General features: G+C 41.4%; 1 protein-coding gene across 4 annotated transcripts in view; it reads right to left on the bottom strand.

Moving 5' to 3' along the window:
• The window catches only part of LOC133022136 (high affinity cGMP-specific 3',5'-cyclic phosphodiesterase 9A-like), a 159,107-nt gene that overhangs the window by 111,061 nt on the left and 22,643 nt on the right, over positions 1-25,403 (bottom strand). For 3 of the 4 annotated variants that reach the window (XM_061089148.1, XM_061089149.1, XM_061089151.1), the window contains exons 4-12: positions 20,079-20,199; positions 19,004-19,082; positions 17,979-18,114; positions 9,728-9,804; positions 6,392-6,558; positions 5,976-6,028; positions 4,898-4,957; positions 3,774-3,896; positions 2,989-3,079 (exon numbers count right to left, since the gene is read on the bottom strand). In XM_061089148.1, the coding sequence (XP_060945131.1) occupies positions 2,989-3,079; positions 3,774-3,896; positions 4,898-4,957; positions 5,976-6,028; positions 6,392-6,558; positions 9,728-9,804; positions 17,979-18,114; positions 19,004-19,082; positions 20,079-20,199 (907 nt within the window). The remainder of the gene's footprint in view (positions 1-2,988; positions 3,080-3,773; positions 3,897-4,897; positions 4,958-5,975; positions 6,029-6,391; positions 6,559-9,727; positions 9,805-17,978; positions 18,115-19,003; positions 19,083-20,078; positions 20,200-25,403) is intronic. The other variant, XM_061089150.1, reaches the window with a different exon arrangement.

The following is a 25,403-nucleotide window of genomic DNA, read 5'->3' as shown; positions in this document are numbered from 1 at the left end:
AGCAGCTAGGGAGCGGTGGGCCCGGTCCAGCTCGGGTGGAGTTTGTAGCACCTGGTCTCCGAGTATCTCCATCAGGACGTCCGAGAAGAAGGACGTAGGTCAGGGACCTTCTATGGACTCAGGCAGGCCGACAATCCTGATGTTGTTGCGTTGGCTTCGTCCCTCCAGATCGATGTTTCTGCTTTTGAGTTTAGCACAAGCCTCTGATAGGGTGGAGCATAGATGCGTTCCTCAGTTAAAATGGCGTTGGACTACAGACTCTCAATTCTTTCACCAAAGTCAGTCACTGTGGCCTGCACGTGTCATGTTTAGCCTCAAGAGAGGCAAACTCCGACCTGAGCTCAGCGGACAGTGCCACCGATATGGACTGGCGGTGCTCCTCCAGCAAGCTAGTCAGAGCAGGCATGCTAATCTGGTTAGCCATGTCGAACGAATCGTCTTTCGCAGTTTCTCTCTCTTAAGCCAGCCTGGTTCCGGAGGCCATGAAGCGTGGAGGATTTTAATCCCTCTTTACTAGGGATTCGGGTCGGGTTTGGGTTATGAAAAGTTGAGTTTTTACAAGTCAGTGCGGGAGAGCGCAATACGTGCGTCTACTACGTATCGCTTCCGTTGTCTATATGCACCAAGGCGTAGAAGAAGAACGTTTTGGAATCATGGCGGATCAGAGAGCCGAAACAAGCTAGACCGAGACTTTCAAAAGTCTGGGAATATTTTACCAGCAAATCAAATAAAAAAGTACAATGTAGCATCTGCAAAACGGAATTAGCATTTCATAGCAGCACCACGGCAATGCATGAACATTTGAAACGGAAGCATCCTGGAGCCACCAAGTCTTCTCCTCCAGATGGGTAAGTTTAAATTAACCTCCTGAGTAACGTTAGCCTTGTTAACTTATTGTAAGGTTTACGCTTACATGTTGAAAAACAGAACGTCTCATGGAGGATGCTTGCTAACGCTATTTCAGTTATGTTAAGTGCAATGTAGTAAATCAGTAAATTATCAGAGTAGCCTGTCTTTTCATTCGTTCTGAATAGGGTTGCAAAATTCCGGGAATATTCAAAGTCAGATTCATGAACAGTTGGAAATGTGTTCTTAAACCACCAAAGTGTTCTTAGCTGTGCACTGATTCTTAAAATCACGTCTACAGCCGTATGCCTAGTGCATTCTGGGTAATGCAGTTCACTTAATCTACACATAACACACTGTGTTTTTCCGCCCCTCTGTAACCCTAGTTCTGAAAAGTTAACCTCCTCCACTTAGCATTCTTCAAACAAAAGATTGTGGAAAAAAATTATTTTATATCAACACAATTAACTGAGAACAAGATTGCCCTCACAACTGATGCTTGGACCAGTGTAGCAACAGAGGCATATCTTGGCATCACATGTCACTTTATAAGTTATTATGATGTTTAAATATTTACACAACTTGTCCTGAAATACATTTGAAGTTCAAATTCCAACATTTTGAGTCATTTTAATGGGAAATAATCCATAGCAACTTTGCACTTTCATTGGTATTACAATTTTGTTTGTTTGTTTATTATGATGTTTAAATGTTTACACAACTTGTTCCTGAAATACATTTGAAGTTCAAATTCCAACATTTTGAGTCATTATTTTAATTTGCTATGGGAAATAATCGTTAGATTAGTCGATTAATCGAAAAAATATTCGATAGATTAATCGATTACCAAAATAATCGTTAGTTGCAGCCCTACTTTCTATCATCTCAAACCACTCTGCCCATTCTCCTCTGACATCAACAAGGCATTTTCGTCCACACAACTGCCGCTCACTGGATATTTTCTCTTTTTCAGATCATTCTCTGTAAACCCTAGAGATGGTTGTGTGTCAAAATCCCAGTGGATCAGCAGTTTTTGAAATACTCAGACCAGCTCGTCTGGCACCAACAACCATGCCACAATTAAAGTCACTTCAATCCCCTTTCTTCCCCATTCTGATGCTCCGTTTGAACTTCAGCAAGTCGTGATTAGCTATTTGTGTTAACAAGCAATTGAAGAGATGGCCTAATAAAGTGGCCAGTGATTGATCATATATTGCTGTAGTTCGGTTTTCTTTTGTCGCAAAGTCTTTCGTCTGACTAATGAGGTGATGATAAAACTGAACAGTGGTTTCATTTATAAAACAGTGCGCACGCACACCTGAACGCAATGTTCGCTGTATAAATCACAGTCCACCTGGAAATCTGAGTACTAGGGTCTGCCTCCAAGTCTGCCCTCCACACGACCACTTTCAACCATGAATTATTAATGCAAAGCACGTCATGAATATTAAATTATGCTGCTGACCAATGGGTTTCCACCGCGAGTCATGAGTCACGGCATTTAGCGATGAGAAGATGAAGCAAAACATACTGACACTGACATCGAGGTGTTTGTTAGTAAGGTGGAGGTAATGCGTGATTTTATGGGATAGAAAATAAAGAAAATACACTGATACTCTGCTGCTGCTGTGGATAATACAGTGAGTGAGAGTGAGTATGATAGAAAGAACGGAGCCTGAAATTAAAAAAGATCCAATTCAAAGGAGGCAAAATAAAAAATGCATGATTATTAAATTTAGAGACAGCTTTGATTACCTCAATCTAAAGAAGTTAACTGAATTAATATTATTTGGTCGTGTTTGTACTCTGTGTAGTAAAGACACCACTGGCCGATGCTTTAAAGACAACAGTAAATTTTAAGAGTTTGGGTAATTTCTTAAGTATTATGATTGAAACTAAACATGTCGGCATGAATTGCATTATTTTGACAGTCAATTGGCTGTTTCTACAGAGCTACAGAGCCACTGAATTTAAATCTTTTGGGACTTCAGGGGCTCCATACAGTCAGGCTCCCTGCGCACTGGACATTTAACTGCCTTTTGCACGGTGTGCCGAGGCGCACAAGGATATGGCGCCATGTTTCAATCTAAGCCCATTGGGCTAAATCCTTTGATTAAGTAAAATTTAAAAGTTTGTCCTCACCTGCTTTTGTGATGTAGAGCGGCAGCCAGAAGAGAAAGGTGTAACTGACCAGTTTGGCAAAAAGCAGACACAGAGAGAAATCGATCACCCCCTAGCAAGACAGACATACACATAAAACCAATTTATTATTATAATAGCTTTTCTGTGACTGACCACAATCAGAGGTGGTGTCAGCTGACGTTCTCTGAGCCGCTACAGTTTCGCAATAAATTAAATGTATTTTTATGTTTCTCATTGCCAATACGCTGATTTGTTTGAGGCCACCACCACAATATCAACGATGTGAACACATTATGATTTTAATTTGTTTTCAAAAGGATAAAATCTTTCGTCATAGTAGATTTAAATCTCAATTGGTTAATTAATTAATCTCTTGCATTGACACACTCTCAAACCTTTTGACAACAGACACAAGTCAGACTGGGTAAAAACATTATTTGGTCTTTGCAAGCACAAATGAAGTATGTGATAATTTGAATATTGAGTGGGGACTGTACATTAAGGAGACATTTTAATGCCATGTGTGATCAGTAGACTTAACTCAGTGCACCTGTGATTGGATCTCTCAGGATGGATGATCTATTCTAGGTCTGAATAGGTCTTATGTGGAACAACTTATGTGGAGCGACTCATTGAAGCCTTCTTTAATAACATGTGAAAGATTTAATTTCAGTTATTGATTTGACTGATCATTCAGCATCATCATCCATGCCTGTAATGCTCCAATGCTTTTAAATAAAAAGTGGTTTAGATGATGGCATAGTGTGTGTCTGTGTGTAGCCGACCGGTATTTGTAGGGCTCCCGTGAAGCTGATGGCAGATGGTTCTGATTCACTCTTAACCACTACGACTGGTTGCACAGGGACACACACTCTGTCCCTGGGCAACAGGTGCTCTATGTCGTAGCTCTAAAAGAGAGGGAGGAGAAGGGAAAACTGAATGGAAGAAAGAGCCAATAAATGACAGTATTTCTACATGTTCTTTTATGTTTCAGTTGTTCTGATCAGTTCAGTTCATGGTGCATACTGAATGTTCAACCCATTTGTTGTAATATATGGGTGGTTTGTAAAGAACACCTGCATATAATAAACCCAACTCTGTTAACATTATCATCAAAAAAAGTTTCAAGAAACCCAGAGTCTGAATCCTAATGTTCTGACATCCTGGGGCCAACCTAAGCCAAGTCTGCAAGGGGATGTAAGTGCTCTTTTTGTGAGAATCCACATGCCCCCATTGACATTCTATGATGATGGTAAGCATGGCATGGTCTGTTTACCAGATGTCCATAAAGGCCCAGTGTGTCAACATTTGCAATCACCAAAACAATGATATTTCAGTGTTCATCCAGAATCCCACACAACCTGAAAGATGTGACTCCTGATGAAATGACCATTAAAGACCTTGAATCACTGAGGGAACCGACCTTCCTGTTTTTAACACTCTCCTGGCAATAGTACTAGTACCTGTAGTATGTCTGCCTGAATGACAAGCTTAGAAAAATTTACCACAGTATTTGGTCAAAACAAACAATGATATTCTCACACTGTTCAATGTCTGAACTGGGTTACAGACTTGCCAATTAATCAGGAAAACATTTACAATCTGAAGCATTCCATTATGGACTAAATGCTCTGAATGGTTAATAGGTTGTATTTAAATAGTTAATTTCTTTTTTTTTCCCCCTTACTATTATTTAGGGTTAAGGGCAGAGGATGTCACACTTGTTTAAGCTCTACTACATTAAATGTCTTTTAGCTGACACTTTTATCCAAAGCGACTTCTAATTAGTGCATTCAACATCTATTCAACACTTCGGCATAGGCAGGGATTCAAGCCGCTGACCTTCTGGTTGGAGGAGGACATTCACTCTACTCCTCAGGCTATATATATGCTTCTTTGTCACACAAACCTGGGATTTATTGTTCTTGTGTTGCAGATACACCTCGCTGTGTCCATTTACTCCAAGCTGCTTGAAAGGACAATAAAGTACATTCATATTCACATGTCTTCCAATATATTGTCTGTTTAGGTCAGAAGCTCAAATGAGGGGCTGCACAACAGCCCATTAATATAAATGTAGCTGGATCAATACTTGTAACAACAAAATAACACAACTCGAGCTGAAATACACACTAGGGCACTAAAGGGATAGTTCACCCAAAAATTAAAATGCATTCATTATCTACTCACCACAATGCCGATGGAGGGGTGGGTGAAGTGTTTGAGTCCACAAAACACTTTTGGGAGTTTCAGGGGTTAACAGCGTTGCAGCCAAATCAAGTACGTTAGTGGGGGACAACTTCTTCAAACAAACAAAAAAAGCCTTCATACTGCACTCGTAGTGTCATTCAAGTGTCTGTTAGCCCATACTTTCATATTCAACTCAAAACTGCATCATTTACACCAAGTTTTTAGCCTAAAGGTCTGCTGCTATCCTCCTGCCTGGAGCCACTTTCACGTTTGCACGCACACAAGCTCCCGCCTAAGGGTGAATGCAACAAGATCAGTGAGAACTCATTATAAGTACTGGTAGCATCTCTAGTCACTGCAGCTATAGCGAGTTCTTGCTGATGTCATCATGTGCTCCTTGGGGCCAGAACATAGAGGCGCAAACTTGTGCTGTGTGTGCGCGGCTCTGGGCTCAGGACAAAAGCTGACATTAAGGCTAAAAACAGTGTAAATTATCTTGTTCTAAGTCGAGTTTGAATGTTGGGGCTTATGGACACTTGTGGATGACTCAACAGGAGCAGTATGGAGGCATTTTATGTTGTTTTTTTTATCTTCAAAGAAGTGGTCATTCACTCATCTACTCACCCCTCCATCTGCGCAGGGGTAAGTTGATGAGTGAATTTTCATTTTTGGGTGAACTATTCCTTTAATGAATACCAATAATACAAGCATAAGGAAGAATGATAAGATCTAGACAGAGAAAATGAGAATGTGTTTCTATTTACAAAAATGACAAACAAAAATCTCTCTGTACTCACACTCTTGCCAGGGGGAGAATTTTGAGCATACATGCTTTTTAGGTCATTTGGGTCTGAAGATGGGAAAAGATGCCTTGAGGTTAACATGTACTCTTTGTATTATTTCTATACTATTATATTATGTCAGTAAGCGGAAATATAAGCCGCAAAAAGCAGACAGTTCAGGCTCCATACACACTCATTCATATTCATTTTAAAACATAACTTTAAAGTGAAAATATATTAGTGGTAACGCAGCCAATTAATTTCCTCTAATATTTTAGCCTCATTCAGCAAGTCTCATTTGACAGAGATTTACTTTGCACTTTAAAATTAAATGAACACATTAAATTAAAAAAATAAATCAAAAATAAATAAATCAAGCAAAATATATCATGATATTTTAGCCAACTTGACAATGAGGAGGCAGCACTCACGCTCAATGAGAAAGAAGAAGCAGACAACTCCCATGGTTGCAATAATTATCCCTGGTACAATAAACGACAGGCCCCAGTTGGAGGAGACCCAATAGCCAGCAATCAGAGAGCCCAGGATGTTGCCCACTGAGGTGTGGGAGATCCACAAGCCCATGATAAGTCCACGCCTGACAGGAAGACAGGACACTCATTAACTCTTTCAGCAGGTGCAAGAGAGAATACTGCCGAACACTACAACCAGGGGTGGAAATTTCATCTCATTGTTCGTAAGAACAATTAACAGAGAAATTTGTCGAGCGCAATTCCTGAGGAGGACAGAAATATATATTACTTATATTATTAGAGTAATAACTTTAATAGTTATACCAATGTTCTTTAGTAGACTATAAATGGAAAAGGGTCTATATTTATATAGCTCTTTTCTTGTCTTGATGAACACTCAAAGGGCTTTACAGTAGAGTTTTGCAATTCACCCATTCGATTTAATTGTATCCTTCACTAACGTGTCTCTCTCTCTCTCTCTCTCTCTCGGTTAGAGGATTTACAACCATCAGGTAATGCCTGGTTTTTTTCACAGACTCTGAGGAATTTTACATTTACTGTATTGTTCCTGTACATCATAATGATCATTGGGAGTTGTTGTGACTTACACTAGGCCTTAACCCAACTATTTGTATAAGTGGTTGATCTGAAGTTATGAGATCCTCCGTAGGATTTATGATGCCTGTATGCCAGCCTGTCTGTGACTGTGTGTCAAACATTGAGAGTTTGTGGGGGGACCGAGGTGACGTAGGCTTATATATTTTTTCTCTTCTAGAGGGTATAATACTGTGAAGCATCTGCTGTAGTCTAAGCTATTTGGTTTGACTATCTGAATGTATGTTATACCAAGAATCTTCCTCGTAGACAGATCCATGTCATAATAAACTCATATATTTAAGTAAGAACAACTGAAGTTCTTCATGAATGAACTTCATGTATTTTCAAAATTACATGGGAAATTACACCATGGCAGGCATTTTACATATAGTAACAACTTACTTTGGGGAAATTCAAATAATTGTAGAAATATAACAATATTATCATCTAAATAAGATCATATATTTTTATATGAAAACAGGCTTGTCAATGTAACCAAGCATTCGGTATCTTAAATAGCCATCTAAAAGCAAAAGGCTTGGAAATCAGTTGAAAATTCCTCTTACGGATATCAAACAGATACCCCCACCTCCACCCGATCAAATGCTTTCCCCACATCCAAAGAGACCACCCCTTCTGAAGTCTCAGTGGATGCTGGAGAGAGAAGGATATTGAGAAGACGACGGACATTAGAGGAATACTGTTTTTTCATGAATTCTGTTTGGTCTGGTGATATCATGATAAAATTAATCTATCATCATTTAAGAGTGTGCAATTCAACCTCCAGGAAGAGCATGTTTTTTGTAAGAGTTTAAAACAGATGCCAAGTAACAATATCACAATAGGTAGATATTCAGTGCTTTTGACAGCAGAGGAAAAATAACTATCAACAAAAAGTAATTTGATTCTTGAAAATGTTTTATGAACGGGAGGGTAAGGAAACTGCTTTTTATCAGGATTAAGAAAACGCCATGGATCCATACTTCCTACCTAAATTATGAAATTGCTTTTGATGTTTTAGTGGCGGAATCATGTTTTGGATAAGACAATGTGCACAATTAAGGTCGCCTCCCAAAATTAAATGGTTAGAGATTAAATCAGGTAGAAGTGAAATTACTTTTCCAATGAATGCTTCATCATCCCAGTTAGGTTTATAAAGATTTACAAGAACAGTGACATTATTCAGGGAACCTGAAACTATTACAAAACGGCCTTGGGGGTCAGCTACAACATTAGTTGGCTAAACTGTATTTTTTTATGTTCAGCCCCGCAGTGGGAGCTGGAGCTGGCGCAGCTAGCTCGCAAGCTAACGCTAGCTCGCGACCTGTCAGACATCTAAGTGGCCGATAAAGGCGGAGGCGGAGACCGCAGAGACTCTATCCCGGGGGGGGGGGGCGCTCTCCACGGTGGATCGCGTTGTCCGGAGCTCGCCATCATCACCATCATCTCACCAGTGGGGGGTCACCGGTGAGATGATGGTGATCCCCCACCATAATCTCACCGGCACTGGGGGGCTAGCGTTAGCTCGCAAGCTAACTGTGCCAGCTGCAGCTCCCACTGCGGGGCTGAGCTGGGGCACTGGGGCTCTCACAGCCAGGTGAGATGATGGTGGGGGGTGGTCTAAGGCCATGTAGCGAGACTATGACATATTTTCGGGTCGTAATCCCATTCGACGCCATCTAGCGTATCGTTTCTGACTTAGAGGAACCACAACAAATTGCGGGAGTTGTTTTTTTCTAGAGTTTTTGGGACGGTAGACATGCCAGATACCCACATTAACGTGTAGGAGCACTACAAAAGTGGAATTTTCATAATATGGGCCCTTTAAATATACTATAGGGAATCTGATATCTCAGGGTTGTTATCTATATTGAGGTAATTAAACTAACCTAACTTTAACCATATATGTGGTCACTCAGTCGTGATCGGATCAAAAAAGCCAAGTAAAACATTAAATTGGAAGAAAAATGTTCGTAATGTGTATTATTTACAAAATATACTTGAAAAAGAATAATCTCATGATAGATGTGTTTTTTGTTAATAGTGCAATAAAAAAGAAAGCTTTTCTTACATCGGAAAATGAATGAGACCTATAGTAGTGGAAGCAGCAGGATGGGGTTGGAGTATCACTAAGAATAAAAATAAGAGAAGTTTGTGTTGAGGAATTTTTGACCATCCTCACACATTAATGTATATGCCACTATATATTATGTATATCATGTAAATTAAATTATATCTGTACAGGAGAATAGTGTGGAATAAGTACATAATTTGAAAAACAATTACAGTGGATGGGCAGATATCGTCATGGGGTGACAAAATCGGGGAACTTTAAACTTCAGGAGAATTGGCTAAGAATGGATTAGCCCGTGGCAAGCAGAACAAATAGAAAAGACGCCCAAACCATTGTTACAGATCGTGAGCCGCCCGCAGCGCTTCTCGTTGCTTCGCAGCACTTCGTTGCCAGTGTGTTACAGCCCAATGGAGTAACACGGGCACCGAAAGGAAGCGTTTAGTGGCATTTCACTGCGCTTATGCCTCCGGTTTATCCCCAGCATTAGTGTTTGTATGTTGTTCCACCTTCTGGTCTTTTTTATGCATCAGGTCTATATTGAAATATTCTGCATAAGACATCAGCTGCTGCCTGATTTCTCCTTTTACCAGCTTCTAGAAAACTTCCATACAGTTAGATCCTACCTTCCCTTTCCAAACCAGTTGCCAATGCAGGTCACCACACTAGGCCAGCCAGTGGTTTGGACCAATCCGTTAGCCACCTAAAATCACAAAAGGACAAATTAATAATTCAAATTACTTATTTGGCAAATATTTTACTCAAAGCTAATTACAAGTTAGAGATAACACTAAAGCATAAGTACAGTAGAGCCATTTTCAGACATTACGTGCGGGTTAAATCCGAAGAATTGGGTACGGACTTTACCCGTAGTTTGCCTTACACACATGCACAACAGCAACAAGCCTTCCAAATTATTCAGGCGAGAGGTGCAGCCGGGTGCAGCAGGCAGACGGAGCAGGTAACAAAAAAAAATAGATTTTCTTGACAACACACAGACAGAACAACTTGAAGTAAGTAGTATGTGCTAAATCTGTTCAATAAAACAAAATGTAGAAGATTGTGTAGGGAATTACACTGAGTGTTAATTTGAGTGTATTTTAAAGAACCTAGGCAGACCTGATCACAAGTGGCCAGCTCTTAGTAAAGGTTTGAATGATCCCAAGATGCATTAAAGGTCCTACAAGGACCTTTTCATTTTCATTGATTTTTGCGCCTATGTGGACAAAAGCAGTAGTGTTTCCACAACTACTTCTCCTGTTTGAAAAATTTAGTCTTGACAATACTGGGACAAATGCACACAAAGAAAGAACTTAATATATAACGTTAACCAAATTTACAAGTACTCTCAAATAATTAGGAATTGACAGACAGCGTTTCACAAAGTTTATAAAGTTTCTCTTTAATCAAAAACTCTTAAAAGTGCACGATGTTTAAGCATGTTTGTGCTTAAACAAGAGCACAAACATGTCATTTGCATCACAGTGAAGCGAGAGAATGTTGATCAGACATCTGGTAAACCTACTCGACCAGCAATGCCCACGATGCAGGCATTGTTATGTTTAATCAATACTGTTCATGTGCAACTCTTAACAGAGATGAGAATTAGAACCCGATGTAGGCATCTTTGTTTTCCAAGTGGAAGAGGGCTATGTGAAAGGCTGAAGAGATGTGTCCGAGGCTATGAATGTGGGCCAGAAAAACTCTCTCAAAACACTTTATGTTGATTGGAGTGGGTGCAACTGACCTGTAGTCAAGTCACTGTGCTCTTTTTGGGAACTGGGATGATGGTGGTGGTTATGAAACAGGTGGGGACAGTGGCCTGTGAGAGGGACAGGTTGAAGATGAAGAGGAGAACATCAGCCAGCTCTGTAGCACATGCCTTGAGGGCCTGCCCAGGGATGTTATCCGGGCCTTCTGCATTGTAGGGGTTAATTTTCCTCAAGGCTGGTTGAGCTGTTCTGGCAAGGTGATGGTGGAGTTGGTGATCTCTGTAGATGTGCCCTTATAATCTGTGATGTGTTGCAGGCCCAGCCGCATCCACACTGTATCAGCAGTAAAGTAGAAGCCATCCATTTCTCTCTGTACTGCTTTTTAGCCTCTTTGATGTTTTTCCTCAGTCTGTACTTTGCTCTTTTGTAGTCTCTCGTTCCCTGATCGTTAGGAAACTTCCAAACTTGTATGGTGGGCACAATGTTGTCAACACAGGTGCTAATGTACCTATTGACATATTCAGCATGCTCCGGTATGTTGATGGAGAAATCCTCCGGTGTGGCTGCAGCTTTAGGCACATCCCAGTCTTTGAGAAACAGTCCTGCATGATGGATTCAATTTCTGAAGAGTTTAAGTTGTCTAATCAATGGCTTTGTTCATTTAAGTCTTTGTAGGCTGGGTACGAGACAAAGGAGAGCTTCCAGAACTCATTCTCCCAGAGTGCTTCAACTTCACACCTAGGTGTTAATCTAACCCTGGACACAACTTTTTTTTTAAATCAAATCTGTTCATTGAAGGATTTTCAATATATATACAAGTGCAATGCTGAATGGACATTACAGAGACAGGAGGTAAACATGAGTACAACAATCTACACCAATGTGTCCAGACAGACATGAATTGGGCAATATAACTTCAGGAAAAAAACAAAAACAAACACAAGGTAACAACAGAAAGAGAAAAACAGAAAAAAAACAAATGCAACGTTATACAGAAAAGACAGAATATATCAAATAAAATCTTCAAATGAAAAATAATCCCTTCCCAGTCACTGCCAATACACTACAATAATATGAGCACATTATCACATCTAGAGCCTGCGCTAAAAATAAGCAAAGAGTACATAGTGTTGTTTAGCTGCACCTAATGGCCAGGTTTTCACAAAGTCTGGAATGCATTAAGAAAAGGACCACAGGCCTTCTGAAATCTCCCACTTGATTGCTTAAGCGAGTATCTAACCTTCTCCAATTTTAAGCAGGACATGATTTCTTCTAGACATTGTGAGTGAGTCGGGGAGGAGGCATCCCTCCACCTGAGCAGGATCAGTCGCCTAGCTAGCAGGGAGACAAAGGATATAGTACGTCGTTTTTCTATGGACAACTTGACCTCTCGCTCCATGAGCCCAAAAAGAGCAATCAACGGGCTTGGTTCCAATCTGATGCCTAACACCCGAGAGTGTATGGAAAATTTCTCTCCAGTGGTTGGTAAGGCTCGAACAGGACCAGTACATGTGGATGAGTGAAGCTTCAGCAAAACCACATTTGATACAATGTGGGCTAATATCAGGGTACATAGATGATATTTTTGCTTTTGAGATATGAGCCCTGTGCACCACTTTGAACTGAATTAAACTGTGACGTGCACAGAGGGAGGTCGAGCCAACCAGTTTAAGTATGGAAGTCCAAGTGTCCTCTGATAGAGAGAGACCCAAGTCTTCCTCCCATGCTGTTCTAAGCCTATCTGTGGAGGCACGCCCAAGATCCAACACCATGTTATACAGAGCTGAAATTAACTTTTCTTTAAGTGGATTGACAGAGAGAACTCTATCAACAGTGGTCAAGTCTGTTGATATTAAAGAGCCAGGTAAATGAGAAACAACAAAATGCCTTGCTTGAAGATATCTGAAAAAATTTGACTTAGGAAGACTGAATTTTTCACTTAGCTGCTCAAAAGATGCCAGGCTGTTGCCTATGAACAGGTCTTTAAAGCGCATGATACCCTTCCTGTGCCATTCACGAAAAGCAGAATCCTGGCAGGACAGTTTAAAAAGATGGTTTGATGCGATGGGGCTCAGAAGAGAGAAGCTGTGAAATCCAAAATATTTCCTAAGCTGTAAAATGTTGAAATGAGTTAATACGTCCGACAAGAGATAATGACAAGGGTGACCACTGTGCTAATATTTGTTTAGTCTGATTCAATAACATGGTAAAGTTGTTTTGGAATAGATCTTTGTGCTTTCTTGTAACTGAGATACCTAGATAGGAAAACTTAATTCTCAATTCTAAAAGGCAAATTGGCAAGGTCTAAAGCTTGTGCGTTGTTGTTGATAGGAAACAGCTCGCTTTTGTTAAGGTTTAACATAAAGCCTGAAAATTTACCAAACTGACTGAGCAGCGAAAGAGCGGGAGGTAGTGAGGCGGTCGGATAAGAAATAAAAAGCAAAAGATCGTCAGCATATAGTGAAACTCTATGCTCCGTGCTACCGATGCCAGATATGTCCTTGCAAGTACGGAGTGCTGTACGGAGTGCTGTAGCAAGCGGCTCAATGGCCATGTCGAAAAGCATGGGACTCAGGGGGCATCCCTGGCGGGTTCAGCGATGCAAATTGAACGGTCTTGACCGCTGTGAGTTCGTGCAAATTGTGGCTGTGGGGTGTGAATAAAGTAACTTAACCCATGAAGTAAATTTTGGGCCAAAGCCAAATTTGTCAAGCACAGCAAATAAGTCGACACACTCAACCCGGTCGAATGCCTTCTCTGCATCGAGAGAGACAACGCATTCTGGGATATCTTCAGAGGGAGAGTAGATAATGTCAAGCAGTCGTCTAATATTTAAATAGGATTGCCTGCCTTTAACAAAGCCAGTTTGGTCTTTGGATATGATTGTAGGGAGGGCAGTCTCCAATCTATGGGCTAGGACCTTGGCTACAATTTTAGCATCCGTGTTGAGAAGGGAAATAGGCCTGTAGGAGGCACATTCAGTCGGATCTTTACCCTTCTTTGCAATAAGGGTAATACAGGCCTCAGTAAATGATGGAGAAAGTGAACCTTGCCTGCAAGATTCAGAGAGGACTGAGCATAACAGTGGGGAAAGGAGCAGAGAGAATTTCTTAAAAAATTCTGCCGGGAAGCCATCGGGGCCTGGGCACTTGCCTGACTGCATTGAAGAAATGGCACAAGCCAGTTCTGTCTGGGATAAAGGTTCTTCCAATCTTTTCGTTATGTCTGATGAAAGACTAGGGATGTTGAGACCACTTAGAAAGTCAGAAATTGCATTAGAATCACTCTGACAAACTGAGGTATAAAGCTGGGTGTAAAAGTCCCTGAATGCTTCATTAATCTGTGGGGATCTGTAGTTATAAGGCCATTTGGTAACCGGATCTTAGAAATATTTTGTTTTGCTTTGTGACCTTTGAGTTGATTGGGCTAATAATTTGTCAGATTTGTCTCCATATATGTAAAACATGGTTTTACTCTTTATTGTTCAATTGAGTAGGCAGTGAGCAGATCGAATCTGGTCATGAGTTCCAAACGTTTTTTATACAAATCTGGACACTTAGTCTGGGCGTAGGTAGGCCTTAAGAGCATCCCACACAATTAAACAAGAAATGTCTGGAGACATATTTGTAGAAAGAAAAAAGGCTATTTCCTCCTGCATGAATTTGACGAAGTTATCATCCGACAGCAAAGTTGAATTGAATCGCCACTGTCTGTTCCTCTGAGGGAGGCCAGGGAAAGACATGGTCAGGACAATAGGTGCGTGATCCGAGATGACATTACTTTGCTAAGCGCACGAATGAACCAGTGGAATAAGTTCGTTATCGATAAAGAAATAATAGATCCTTGAGTACGTGTGATGGACGTGTGAAAAAAAAGAGTATTCTCTGTCGTATTGATGCAAAGAACGCCATATATCACAAGCACCATAGTTAGAGAGAAAATCTTGAATAGAGCGGGCTGGCCTACTCGCTGTGCTGGGTTTAGTAGAAGATCGGTCCAAAACCGGGTCTAACCAACAGTTAAAATCACCTCCGAGGATAAGAGAATATGTAGTAAGATCTGGGAGCAATGAAAACAGTCGTTCAAGAAAACCTACGTCATCCACATTAGGAGCTTAAATGTTTACAAATACTACAAGTGTGTTACATAGTTTACCTGAGACAATCACATACCGACCGAACCTATCAGAGATCACATCATGTTGCACAAAGGGAATATCTTGGCTGATGAGAATTGAAACTCCCCAGGCTTTTGCTTGGAAAGAGGAGTGAAATCCCTGTCCCGACCATCGTGACAACAGACGGACGTTATCTGAACTGCTAATATGGGTTTCTTGTAGGAAAGCTATTCCTGCTTTAAGTTGTTTCAAATGTGAGAAGACCTTTCTTCTTTTTACAGGATGGTTCAGACCCTTAACATTCCAACTCAGTAGACCTAGATGTCTGTTCATAGCGCTTGATAAATAAAGTTAAAACATGAGCGCAGTGACCTAAGCAAAATATTAAGAGATAAGGTGTGACTAGTGCATTGTGCTGGATTCGAAAAGATTACAAAATTACAGGCAGTGACATCCAACCCTAACCCACCCTCCCCAACCAAGACAGCTGCTAGGGAAAAAAAAGCAGCAAGCTCTTCAGAACAAACATCATTCAACAACACCTCTTCCTGTCTCACACACATCTAACTATTGCTCCCGTGTCATACACATAAGGGGAGTCAGCACCTCCTAAAAGAAAAGAAACATGTGTAGACCTAATCTAGGGGGTCTTCACAAACAAAATAGAAAGAATAAAAAATAAACAAATGTGAGCTCTAAGATATGATTACAGTTAACATAAAGCGTCTAGTTCCAGGTAACGTAGAGTTAAAATTGTCTCCCAACGTAAACAAACACTCACAGGTGAAAAACTGCATTGTCAAGCAGAGCTGATCCACTTTCTGGCTCCGCTGGGCAGCGTCAGTCGGACCCGAGCGGGGAAGAGCTGAGCAGGCTTCAGACCCAGTTTATAAAGTTCAGTCATCACTTCTCTGTACTCCGCTCGCTGGGTGACAACTTCAGGGCTGTGGTCCTCTACGATCCGAATTGGCTGGCCGCAATAATCGAGCTTCCGTCGCCGAGCCTCTCTGATGAGGAGATCCTTCGTCTGGTAGCGGTGTAGGCGGAGGAGGACTGGCCGCGGTCGCTGTCCGGGGACCGGTTTTCGATGCCAGAGAGCGATGGGCCCTGTCGATTTCTGGTGGAGTAGGCAGTAACTCGTCCCAAATACCTCACACAGCAGCTTCGAAAAAAAGTCGGTGGGATGTCCGCTTTCGGTAGACTCCGGCAGGCCCAAGATGCGCACGTTTTGACGTCTGATTCGGCTCTCCAAGTCGGAGACCTTAGCCTTAAGCTTAGCATTGTCGTCTCTCAGAGTCGAGCAGATGTTTTCAAGGTCCGAGACTCTTTGACTGATGTCCTCTGCAGCGAGTTTCAGGGATGAGACACGCTGGCTCTGTTCCTCTACTGCGAGCCGCGTTTGGTCGAGCTTCGAGTCGAGCTGGCTGAATGTTGTCTTGAACTCGGTGGCTAGAGAGTCACGATGCAGCACAGTGATGGCTTCCAGCGTTAAGCTAGCGTTAGCTTCTTCTTTTTTGCTTGATTTTCCGCTTTTCGAAGCCATTTCAGAGAGAAAACTAGTTTTTTCCGGGCAAAACAGGACTGAAGATAAAAGAAGACAGAAAATAATTCTTCCTAAAAATTAAAATTGAGGGCTGGGTTGTTTGAAAAGTTCAGCATTCACGGGAGCTCTCGCCTACACGTCTACTCCATCTGCCCTACCGACCGGAAGTCCCTGGACACAACTTTGAACCACAATTGGTCACTGTGCGCCCCATTACCCATAAGGTCATCAGTCAAATAAAAGTCCAGTTGCCCCTCTATTGTATCTCTTTGTACTCACTTCTCCTGGAGGAGAAGTAGGTACCTCTCCTGCTCACCCAGCCAGGGAGAAACTCTACCTACCCAAGCTGGCAAAACTTCAGCACAAGCTGCTTCGACTCAATGTCTTGCCAGAAGAACCACAACAACAGGATGGCTCCAGAAAGATCACTTCATTGGACTTCAAACAACACATCAAAAGGGACCCTTTTCCCCTTTTCATGAATTAGTAACACAACTGGGCTTAATCATTACACTAGGCTAAGCAAAGGACCGCTTAATTCTATTTCATGTGATGTTTATAAGTTTGATTTGTGTTGCTGTGATATTTTGGTAATAAGTAATTTGAAAGCGAATGCTAGTTATGTTATGCTCCTCACAGTCTTTCTTTGCATGCAACTTACTACTTTCTCCAACCTGGCACCAACACCTCACACACACACATCTCCCCAAACTTAAGACATACATGTGACCTCAACCACATGGTGCAACCACTCAAAAATCCCCATTTTGAAACTCATTCACTCACTCACACTCACATGTATACCTTTATAATTTTCCTAATAAATGTTTCATTTGAACAAATGTGCATAAGTGTGAATTTGCACTTCTACACTGTCAAGAACTCCATATCCTTCAACTTTGCTAACTACAAAAGTGGTAATTTTGGTTATAATTATTAATTTAATTATTAATCTGAGTTTCCAATGCTGTACTTAGTACTTTCATGAGACTTAATAAAATGGCTTTTCCTTTGAAGGGTGGTGCCTCTACACTGTCAAGAACTCCATATCCTTTAACTTTGCTAACTACTAAAGTGGTAATTTTGGTTATAATTATTAATTGAATTATTAATCTGAGTTTCCAATTCTGTACTTTGTACTTTCATGAGACTTAATAAAATGGCTTTTCCTTTGAAGGGTGGTGCCCTGAGGTAGCTTCAGTGTCAATTAAAGTTATTATTTAATATTTCTATTTTTTATAAAAAAATTAAATATTTTACTGATAGACAGATTTTTTGAATGCCCAAAGGCACACCATTTAATGGTTTCACGTTTAAGGTATTAGTATAGTTTGGTTAATTTAAAAATAACTATTTGTGAAAACACCCTCTTCATCTCAGCATGCATGGGGGCAGCTCTCTTTCAGCAGTGCTATAAGTGCAATTCAAGTTGGCTTATGGTCTCTGCTTCAACTTTTTTAGTAATACAGATGTTTCCTGATCAACTCATGATTTACTAATCTTACCTGGATAGAAACATAGAAGCCCAGGCTGTGGATGTTGTATACATAACCCAGTCCAAACAGGCAGGTGAACAGGCCACTGGCCAGCATTCCCACAGTCAGGTAAAGTCGAATGGGCAAACGCTCTCCGATGATGCCACTGCATGGGCACACAGTGGTTATATTTAAAACAGCCTACTCTTAGTTATTTACTATTCATTATCAACATTATCAAGCCGCCACCACTCTTGGGTACAGGTGTGTGCAGGTGTGTGTGTTAATATTAGAGAATAAAATGCAAAGAGAGGGAGAGACTAAATAAATAAACAAGATTTATAAAAAGTTCCTTTTTATTATAGTAAGCAACGGTATTTGCCCTGACCTCTTTGTATAACCTTAATGCACACAAAAAAAATCAACCAAGGCCTCTCCAGACATTTGATTTTACAACTGTGGCTCTGAATTCACTGGTGTTGATAGGTTTGAAAAGATTATCAAGAAAAAGCTTAGAAGGGCTGTAGAGGATTCACTTGATCCTCTGCAATTGCAGCAGGAACATATGAGGTGCTGATGATCTCCAACCAGAAGGTCAGCGGCTCAATCCCAGTCTTCCCCTTTTCTGCATGCCAAAGTATCATTGGGCAAGATGCTGAACGCATAGAAAAAAGTGCTTCCAATAGATGCACAGCATGACTGTGTGTGTGAATGGCAAAGACTATAAGCACTTTGATTGGTCATCAAGACTAGGAGCAGCCTGTGTGGCCCGGGCGTTACTCCTCCCTCACCCATCCTTCAACTTGAGCAGTGGCTGTTGTTTAACCATCTGATAATTAGCATTAATTGTGATGAATCATTTAGGCTAGGTTTTATATTATCAATTCATTATGTTTTTCGAATGCGTTTTGTATTACTTGACTGCAAGACTATTTTCAGCTTGGGGGAAATTTGTTGAAAAAAGAATATTAGGGTTGAATGTGAATGTGAATGTTTTACTCTTTCACTCAGACTGACTCAATTCACGCTTTAAATAAAACTCCACTTCATCTCACCTGAGGAACATTCCAACAGCATAGGCACAAAGGAAAGAGTAGTCCATGGCTCCCATCAGCTGTTTGTAGTTGCTTTTATCTGAGAATATCAAGTAAAAAAAAATTACATATATATATATATATATATATATACTCTGGATACTTCCATGAAAAAAAAACAAACAAACAAACAATTTTTTAAAGTAATTAGTTATGTTATTCCCATCAGTGCCAATATCTCAATATCAAATAGTTACATTTCTTATCAGACTTATACATGCGAAAGGGGATAGTATTCCAGTAGCTGATCAATTGTATAATTTACTTCAACAGTACTAAGATGACTTCAGTACATCTAGTAGTGATGTGTCGTTCGTGAACGATTCGTTCATTTTGAACGAATCCTTACAAGAACTCGGGAGTAACGAGTCCTCTCAAATTTTCTCGTGGCCGCGCATCGGGACTGTTGCATAGGCTCAGTCAAGGAAACAGAAATGATTCGTTCATATCCCGACTGGGTTTTCGGGTACGAGTCTTTGGATCATTTTTTGCGTGACCTGCATAGGCTCAGTACTGGTAGCTAGAGGAAACAGAAATGATTTGTTCATTTTGACTGGTTCTTCGGGTACGAGTCTTTGGATCCTTTTTCACGTGACCTGCATAGGCTCACTTCTGTTAGCTAGAAGAAACAGAAATGATTCGTTCATTTCCTGACTGGGTCTTTGTACGAGTCTTAGGATCCTTTTTCATGTGACCTGTTTAGTAGAGGAAACAGTTACCTCATTCCCTTTCCGCTGTTTTAGAAAGACGTGAATTATATTCGTTCACAAGTCATCCTGACTGGTTTTGGTATTTTCACTTTACATTAACACTTACAGTTCAGTGCAGCATAATTGTTTGCCGTGATAATTAAATGCTAGTGTGATAATAAATGACCATTTCAAATCATCCAAACTGTCATGATATATTATTTTAATTTAGGAATTTCATGCAGGAATTTGATCCGAACTTCCCATCACTAACATCTAGTGCACCCAAACCTCTAACTCAAACTTTATAAAGTCAACCAAAAAGCCTGAAATGTCAAGATACATACCAAAAGGCTTCCAGCTACAGTCCATGTCGTTGTGTAGAGATGGCAGAGAGGCCTGCTGGCTGCTGCTGGAGGCGGCTGTGGACATCTCACTGACAGATGAGCAGTTCTTATGGAGTTCACTCTGTCAATTCAAAACATGTGCACCAATCAGTTACCAAGAAAACAGGAAAGTGTATCAGGCACAGACTTTGAGGAATACAAATATCAGAATCAGAATCAGAATTCTTTTATTTGCCAAGTATATTTGCACATTCAGGAGATTGCCTTGGTGTCATTAGTGCACTGAACATAAAAAAACAATATAAAAACAACAATATATAAAAAAATAGAATAAAAAAGAATAAAAATATATACAGTAACAGAGTTATGGGCACACGCGGTTCTAAGGTGCAGAGATTGGTGATAGTGCCAATAATATATAAATTATAAATTATGTGCAAGGGGTCTGGGTGATGCAGAGTCAGTGTGATGCAGGGGGCTTGTTTGTGAGCCCCACTGCCATGGGGAATAAACTGTTCAGGTGGCGCGAGGTTTTAGTCCTGATGGCCCGGAACCTTTTTCCGGTTGGAAGTCTCTGGAAAAGGTGGTGACCGGAATGTGAAGGATCAGCAATGATCTTGCCCGCTCTCTTACTGGTCCTGGAGTGGAACAGGTCTAGGAGAGCCGGCAGGTCACAGCCGATGACCTTCTCAGCTGACCTTATGATCCGCTGCAGTCTGCCCTTGTCCTTGGCAGTGGAGGCAGCGAACCAGACGGTGATTGATGATGTGAGGATGGACTCAATGATAGTTGTGTAGAACTCAACCATCACTTTCCGCGGCATGTTGAATTTTCTCAGTTGTCGCAGGAAGAACATCCTCTGCTGGGCCTTCTTGATGATGGAGGTGATGTTCTCCGCCCACCTCAGATCCTGTGCAATGATGGTCCCCAGGAATCTGAAAGACTCCACTGTTTTAACTGGGGAGTCGCACAGAAAACAGCCGTTTTAGGCGAATTTCACCCGCCTCTTAAGAGGTTTGCAACAGCGTCCCAAAATGTGTCCTTTTTGATGTGCCGAGGATCATACAGCTCACTGTACTTCTCCACTTCAATTATAAATTTAATGTTATCCATCTTCAAGAAATTCTCCGCTGTTTGCTACGTGTCGGGTGTCGAGGGTAAATTACGTATTCTCCACTCAAGCCTATGGGGAGAGTACGTAGACCCCCCCCTCTCTCTTTTTATCGTTATGACTGCTAGTGTGTCTGTATGGCTGGGCAGAGGGGGACATTTAATAATGTGATTGGTAAAATTGGTAAAAATAAAACTCCAGGACAACAGAAGGGGAATACAAACTATGGGATGAATATTTTATAATTTATATCATATAAAGTATGTCATCAATATCGTTTAAAATCATTTTTCAGCTTGTTTCCTGGTGCGATATACTCGCGTCAAGCGCAAAAAATAGACTCGACGCCGAAACGATCTCTGGACGGCGCGAGGAAGCCTTGGTGCAGCGCGGCGCTTCAGCCTCCGGTGGGACCCGCACAAAGGATTAACATGGGAGTGGATGGGAGCCAGCTGTTATTTAAGGCTTGGCTCTGCGCTTATGCGTCGCTTCAGCGTCCGGTGTAAACCCGGCGTACCACAACTGGGCTTAATAATTATACTAGGCTAAGCAAAGACTGTTGATTCGATTCCTTGTAATGTTTATAAGCTTGATTTGTGTTGCTGTGATATTTTGGTTACAAATTATTTGAAAGTTAATGTTAGTTATGTATGTTCTTCACTCTATGCCCTTTCTCTTACTTAGCACCAACACACACGCATATCTCCGCACCCATCTTTCTGACCCCCGCTACATGTAGTAAACATTCCAAAGGGGGGGGGGGGGGGGGGCTTTCTTTGGAGGTGCCAGCCGCCATTTTGGAAGCACACTCACTCACATAGACACACACAAGCATACTCACATACATCTATATATAGTAAGTACACCGTTAGTAATTTGTGTTTTTACACTTTAATATCTTCATAATAAACGTTTTTCTTTCACAAAAGTTTTTTTATTAATGTTGCATAAGTGTGAATATTGCCAACATCTACACTGTAAAGAACTCTATATCCTTCAACTTAGCTAACTATATACACTGCTCAAAAAAATTAAAGGAACACTTTTTTATCAGGGTATGGCATGAATTCAATTGCACTTTTTTGATAATTATCTGGTCAGTTAAATAGCAGAGGGGGTTGTTAATCAGTTTCAGCTGCATTGGTGTTGATGGAATTAACAACAGGTGCACTAGAGGGGCAACAATGAGACGACCCCAAAATAGGAGTGGTTTTGCATGTGTCAAGTTTCTCCCTCTTGATCACTTCGACTGGTTTTCTATTAGTGTTGGCTTTAGCTAGAGTCATTATCTCTACTGGGAGCATGAGGCGATTTCTTAACCCTACAGAAGTTGCACAGATTGTCCAACTCCTCCAAAATGGAGGAGATTCCAGGAGACAGGCAGTTACTCTAGGAGAGCTGGACAGGGCCGTAGAAGGTCCTCAACCCATCGGCAGGACCGAAATCTGCTGCTTTGTGCAAGGAGGAACAGGTTGAGCACTGCCCGAGCCCTACAGAATGACCTCCAGCAGGCCACTGGTGTGAATGTCTCTGCCCAAACAGTCACAAACAGACTTCATGAGGGTAGGCTCAGGGCGCGAAGTCCTGTAGTGTGCACTGTGCTCATTGCCCAGCACCGTGGAGCTCGATTGGCAATTGCTATAGAACACCAGAATTGGCATGTCCGCCACTGCCGCCCAGTGCTTTTCACAGATGAGAGCAGGTTCACCCTGAGCACCTGTGATAGAAGTGAAAGGGTCTGGAGAAGCCAAGGAGAACCCTATGCTGCCCGCAACATCGTTCAGCATGACCGGTTTGGTGGTGAGTCAGTGATGGTCTGGGGAGGCATATCCATGGAGGGACGCACAGACCTTTACAGGCTAGAGAACGGCAGTCTTACTGCCATTAGGTATCGGGATGAAATCCTTGAACCCATGGTCAGACCCTACGCTTGTGCAGTAGGTCCTGGGTTCCTCCTAATGCACGATAATGCCCAGCCTCATGTGGCAAGAGTATGCAGGCAGTACCTGGAGGATGAAGAAACTGATGCAATTGAATGGCCCTCACGATCACCTGACCTAAACCCGATAGAACACCTCTGGGACATTATGTTTCGGTCCATCAGACGCCACCAGGTTGCTCCTCAGACTTTACAGGAGCTCACTGATGCTCACAGATCTGCGAGGACATCCCACAAGACACCATCCGTTGTCTCATTAGGAGCATGCCGCGACGTTGTCAAGCATGCATACAAGCACATGGGGGCCACACAAGATATTGAGAAGCATTTTGAGTTGCAGAAATTGAATTTTTGGCAAAATGGACAAGCCTGCCACATCACTTTTTCACTATGATTTTCGGGGCGTCTATAAAATTGAGCCCTATGTAGGCTGAAAACTTTTATTTCCATCAAAGATATGGCATCCTTTTGTCCCTAAGACATTAAACTGTCCATATCAGTATAAATATCCAACATAATTTTTTTCACAATGAGATCTGATCGGATCAAAGTGTTCCTTTCATTTTTTTTGAGCAGTGTATATATGGTAATTTTGGTTATAGTTATAAATTTAATTGTCAGAGTTCCAAATTTGTAGTATGTACTTTTATGAGACTTAATCAATGAATTGGCTATCTTTTTCCTTCCTTTGAAGGGTGATGCCCCGAGGTAACTTTAATCAATTGAAGTTATTATTTAATATTTTAATATTTTAAATATTAATATTATTTTTCATTGAAGCCCTGCTCGCTCCCCATCCTGACCCTGTTTGACATCTCATCACATTAATAATATTTTTTTACATTTGGAGAGTACCTTGTATATATTATATGTTCATTACATGTGAGATGAGCATCCAACCACACACCCAAAAACCTGAAGACTTGAGAGTGGTTGTCCTCCAACCAGAAGTTCGGAGGTTCGATCCTCAGTCTTCCCCATCTGCATGCCTTACGCCGGGTTCACACCGGACGCGTAAGCGTCGCGTATGCGTCGCGTAAGCACTAGGCTGGTCACACCGGATGCGTAAGCTTCGCGTAGATCCCTAGCGCCGGGGCCAGGCTGCACCCCGGACACGCTGAACTCCGCGGTGGTCATCCTGCGATTCCTCTCCGTGATCACACATACAGCTGATATTTGTCATTAACTGCAACAGCGTCCCAGCATTTGTCCTTTTTAATGTTGTCTTTATACAACATGTGCTGAGGATCATACAGCTTACTGGAGGCTACTACTTCTCCACTTCAATTATTAATATAATGTCATCCATCTTCAAGAACTTCTCTGCTGTTTGCTCCGTTCAACCCCCCCTCTCTCTTTTTATCTTTATATGACTGCCTATGTGTCTGTATGGATGGGCAGAGGGGGACATTTAATAATGTGATTGGTAAAATTGGTCAAATTAAAACTCCAGGACAACAGAAGGGGAATACAAACTATGGGATGCATATTTTATCATTTATATCATATCAAATATGTCATCAATATCGTTTAAAATCATTTTTCACTGTTTCCCGGAGCGATACGCTTGCGTCAAGCGTAAAAAATAGACTCGACGCTGATACGATCGCTGCACGACGCGAGGCAGTGTTGGCGCAGTGATGCACTTCAGCCTCCGGCGGGGCCGGCACAAGGGATTAACATGGGAGTGGATGGGAGCCAGCTGTTATTTAAGGCTTGATGCTGCGCTTACGCTGCGCTTACGCTGCGCTTACGCGTCCGGTGTGAACCCGGCGTTAGTGTCCGTGGGCAAGATACTGAACCCTTTAATTACATTAATGCTTTAGTTTTCTCCACTGAGAACTTGAAGCATTGTGCTACAACATTAATAACCTCTTGTAAATAACCAAATTTATGTTGTTGTTGATATGGTTGAAGTGTCTTTCTGTTATTTTATTGTGAAGTATTTGCTAACTTTAACGTCAGACATTCTCATTTCCGTTTTTGTATTAGATGCTTTCATTTTGAAAGTAAAGTTCCGGTAGAGACGCGGACTTCCTGTTATGAATCTGTAACTTCACAAAGGGAAAGTTTGATGTTTTAGCGACCCTCCGAAGATGCACAAGCTCTTACGGTGTTGTTTAGGGAAGCATAAAATAATTTTTCCCATAATATGCTTAATATTCCTTCCCCTTTTCCACAAGGTTCTATCATCAACAAGGAGCGACTGAGCAATGTCAGCCTGAACTTCAGAGAATTTCATCATTAATAATATGAAAAACATTATTGGACTAAT

Source organism: Limanda limanda, chromosome 16 (genome assembly GCF_963576545.1).
Source record: "Limanda limanda chromosome 16, fLimLim1.1, whole genome shotgun sequence".
Taxonomy (NCBI): Eukaryota; Metazoa; Chordata; class Actinopteri; order Pleuronectiformes; family Pleuronectidae; genus Limanda; species Limanda limanda.
This window is presented reverse-complemented; position numbering and strand designations above follow the sequence as displayed.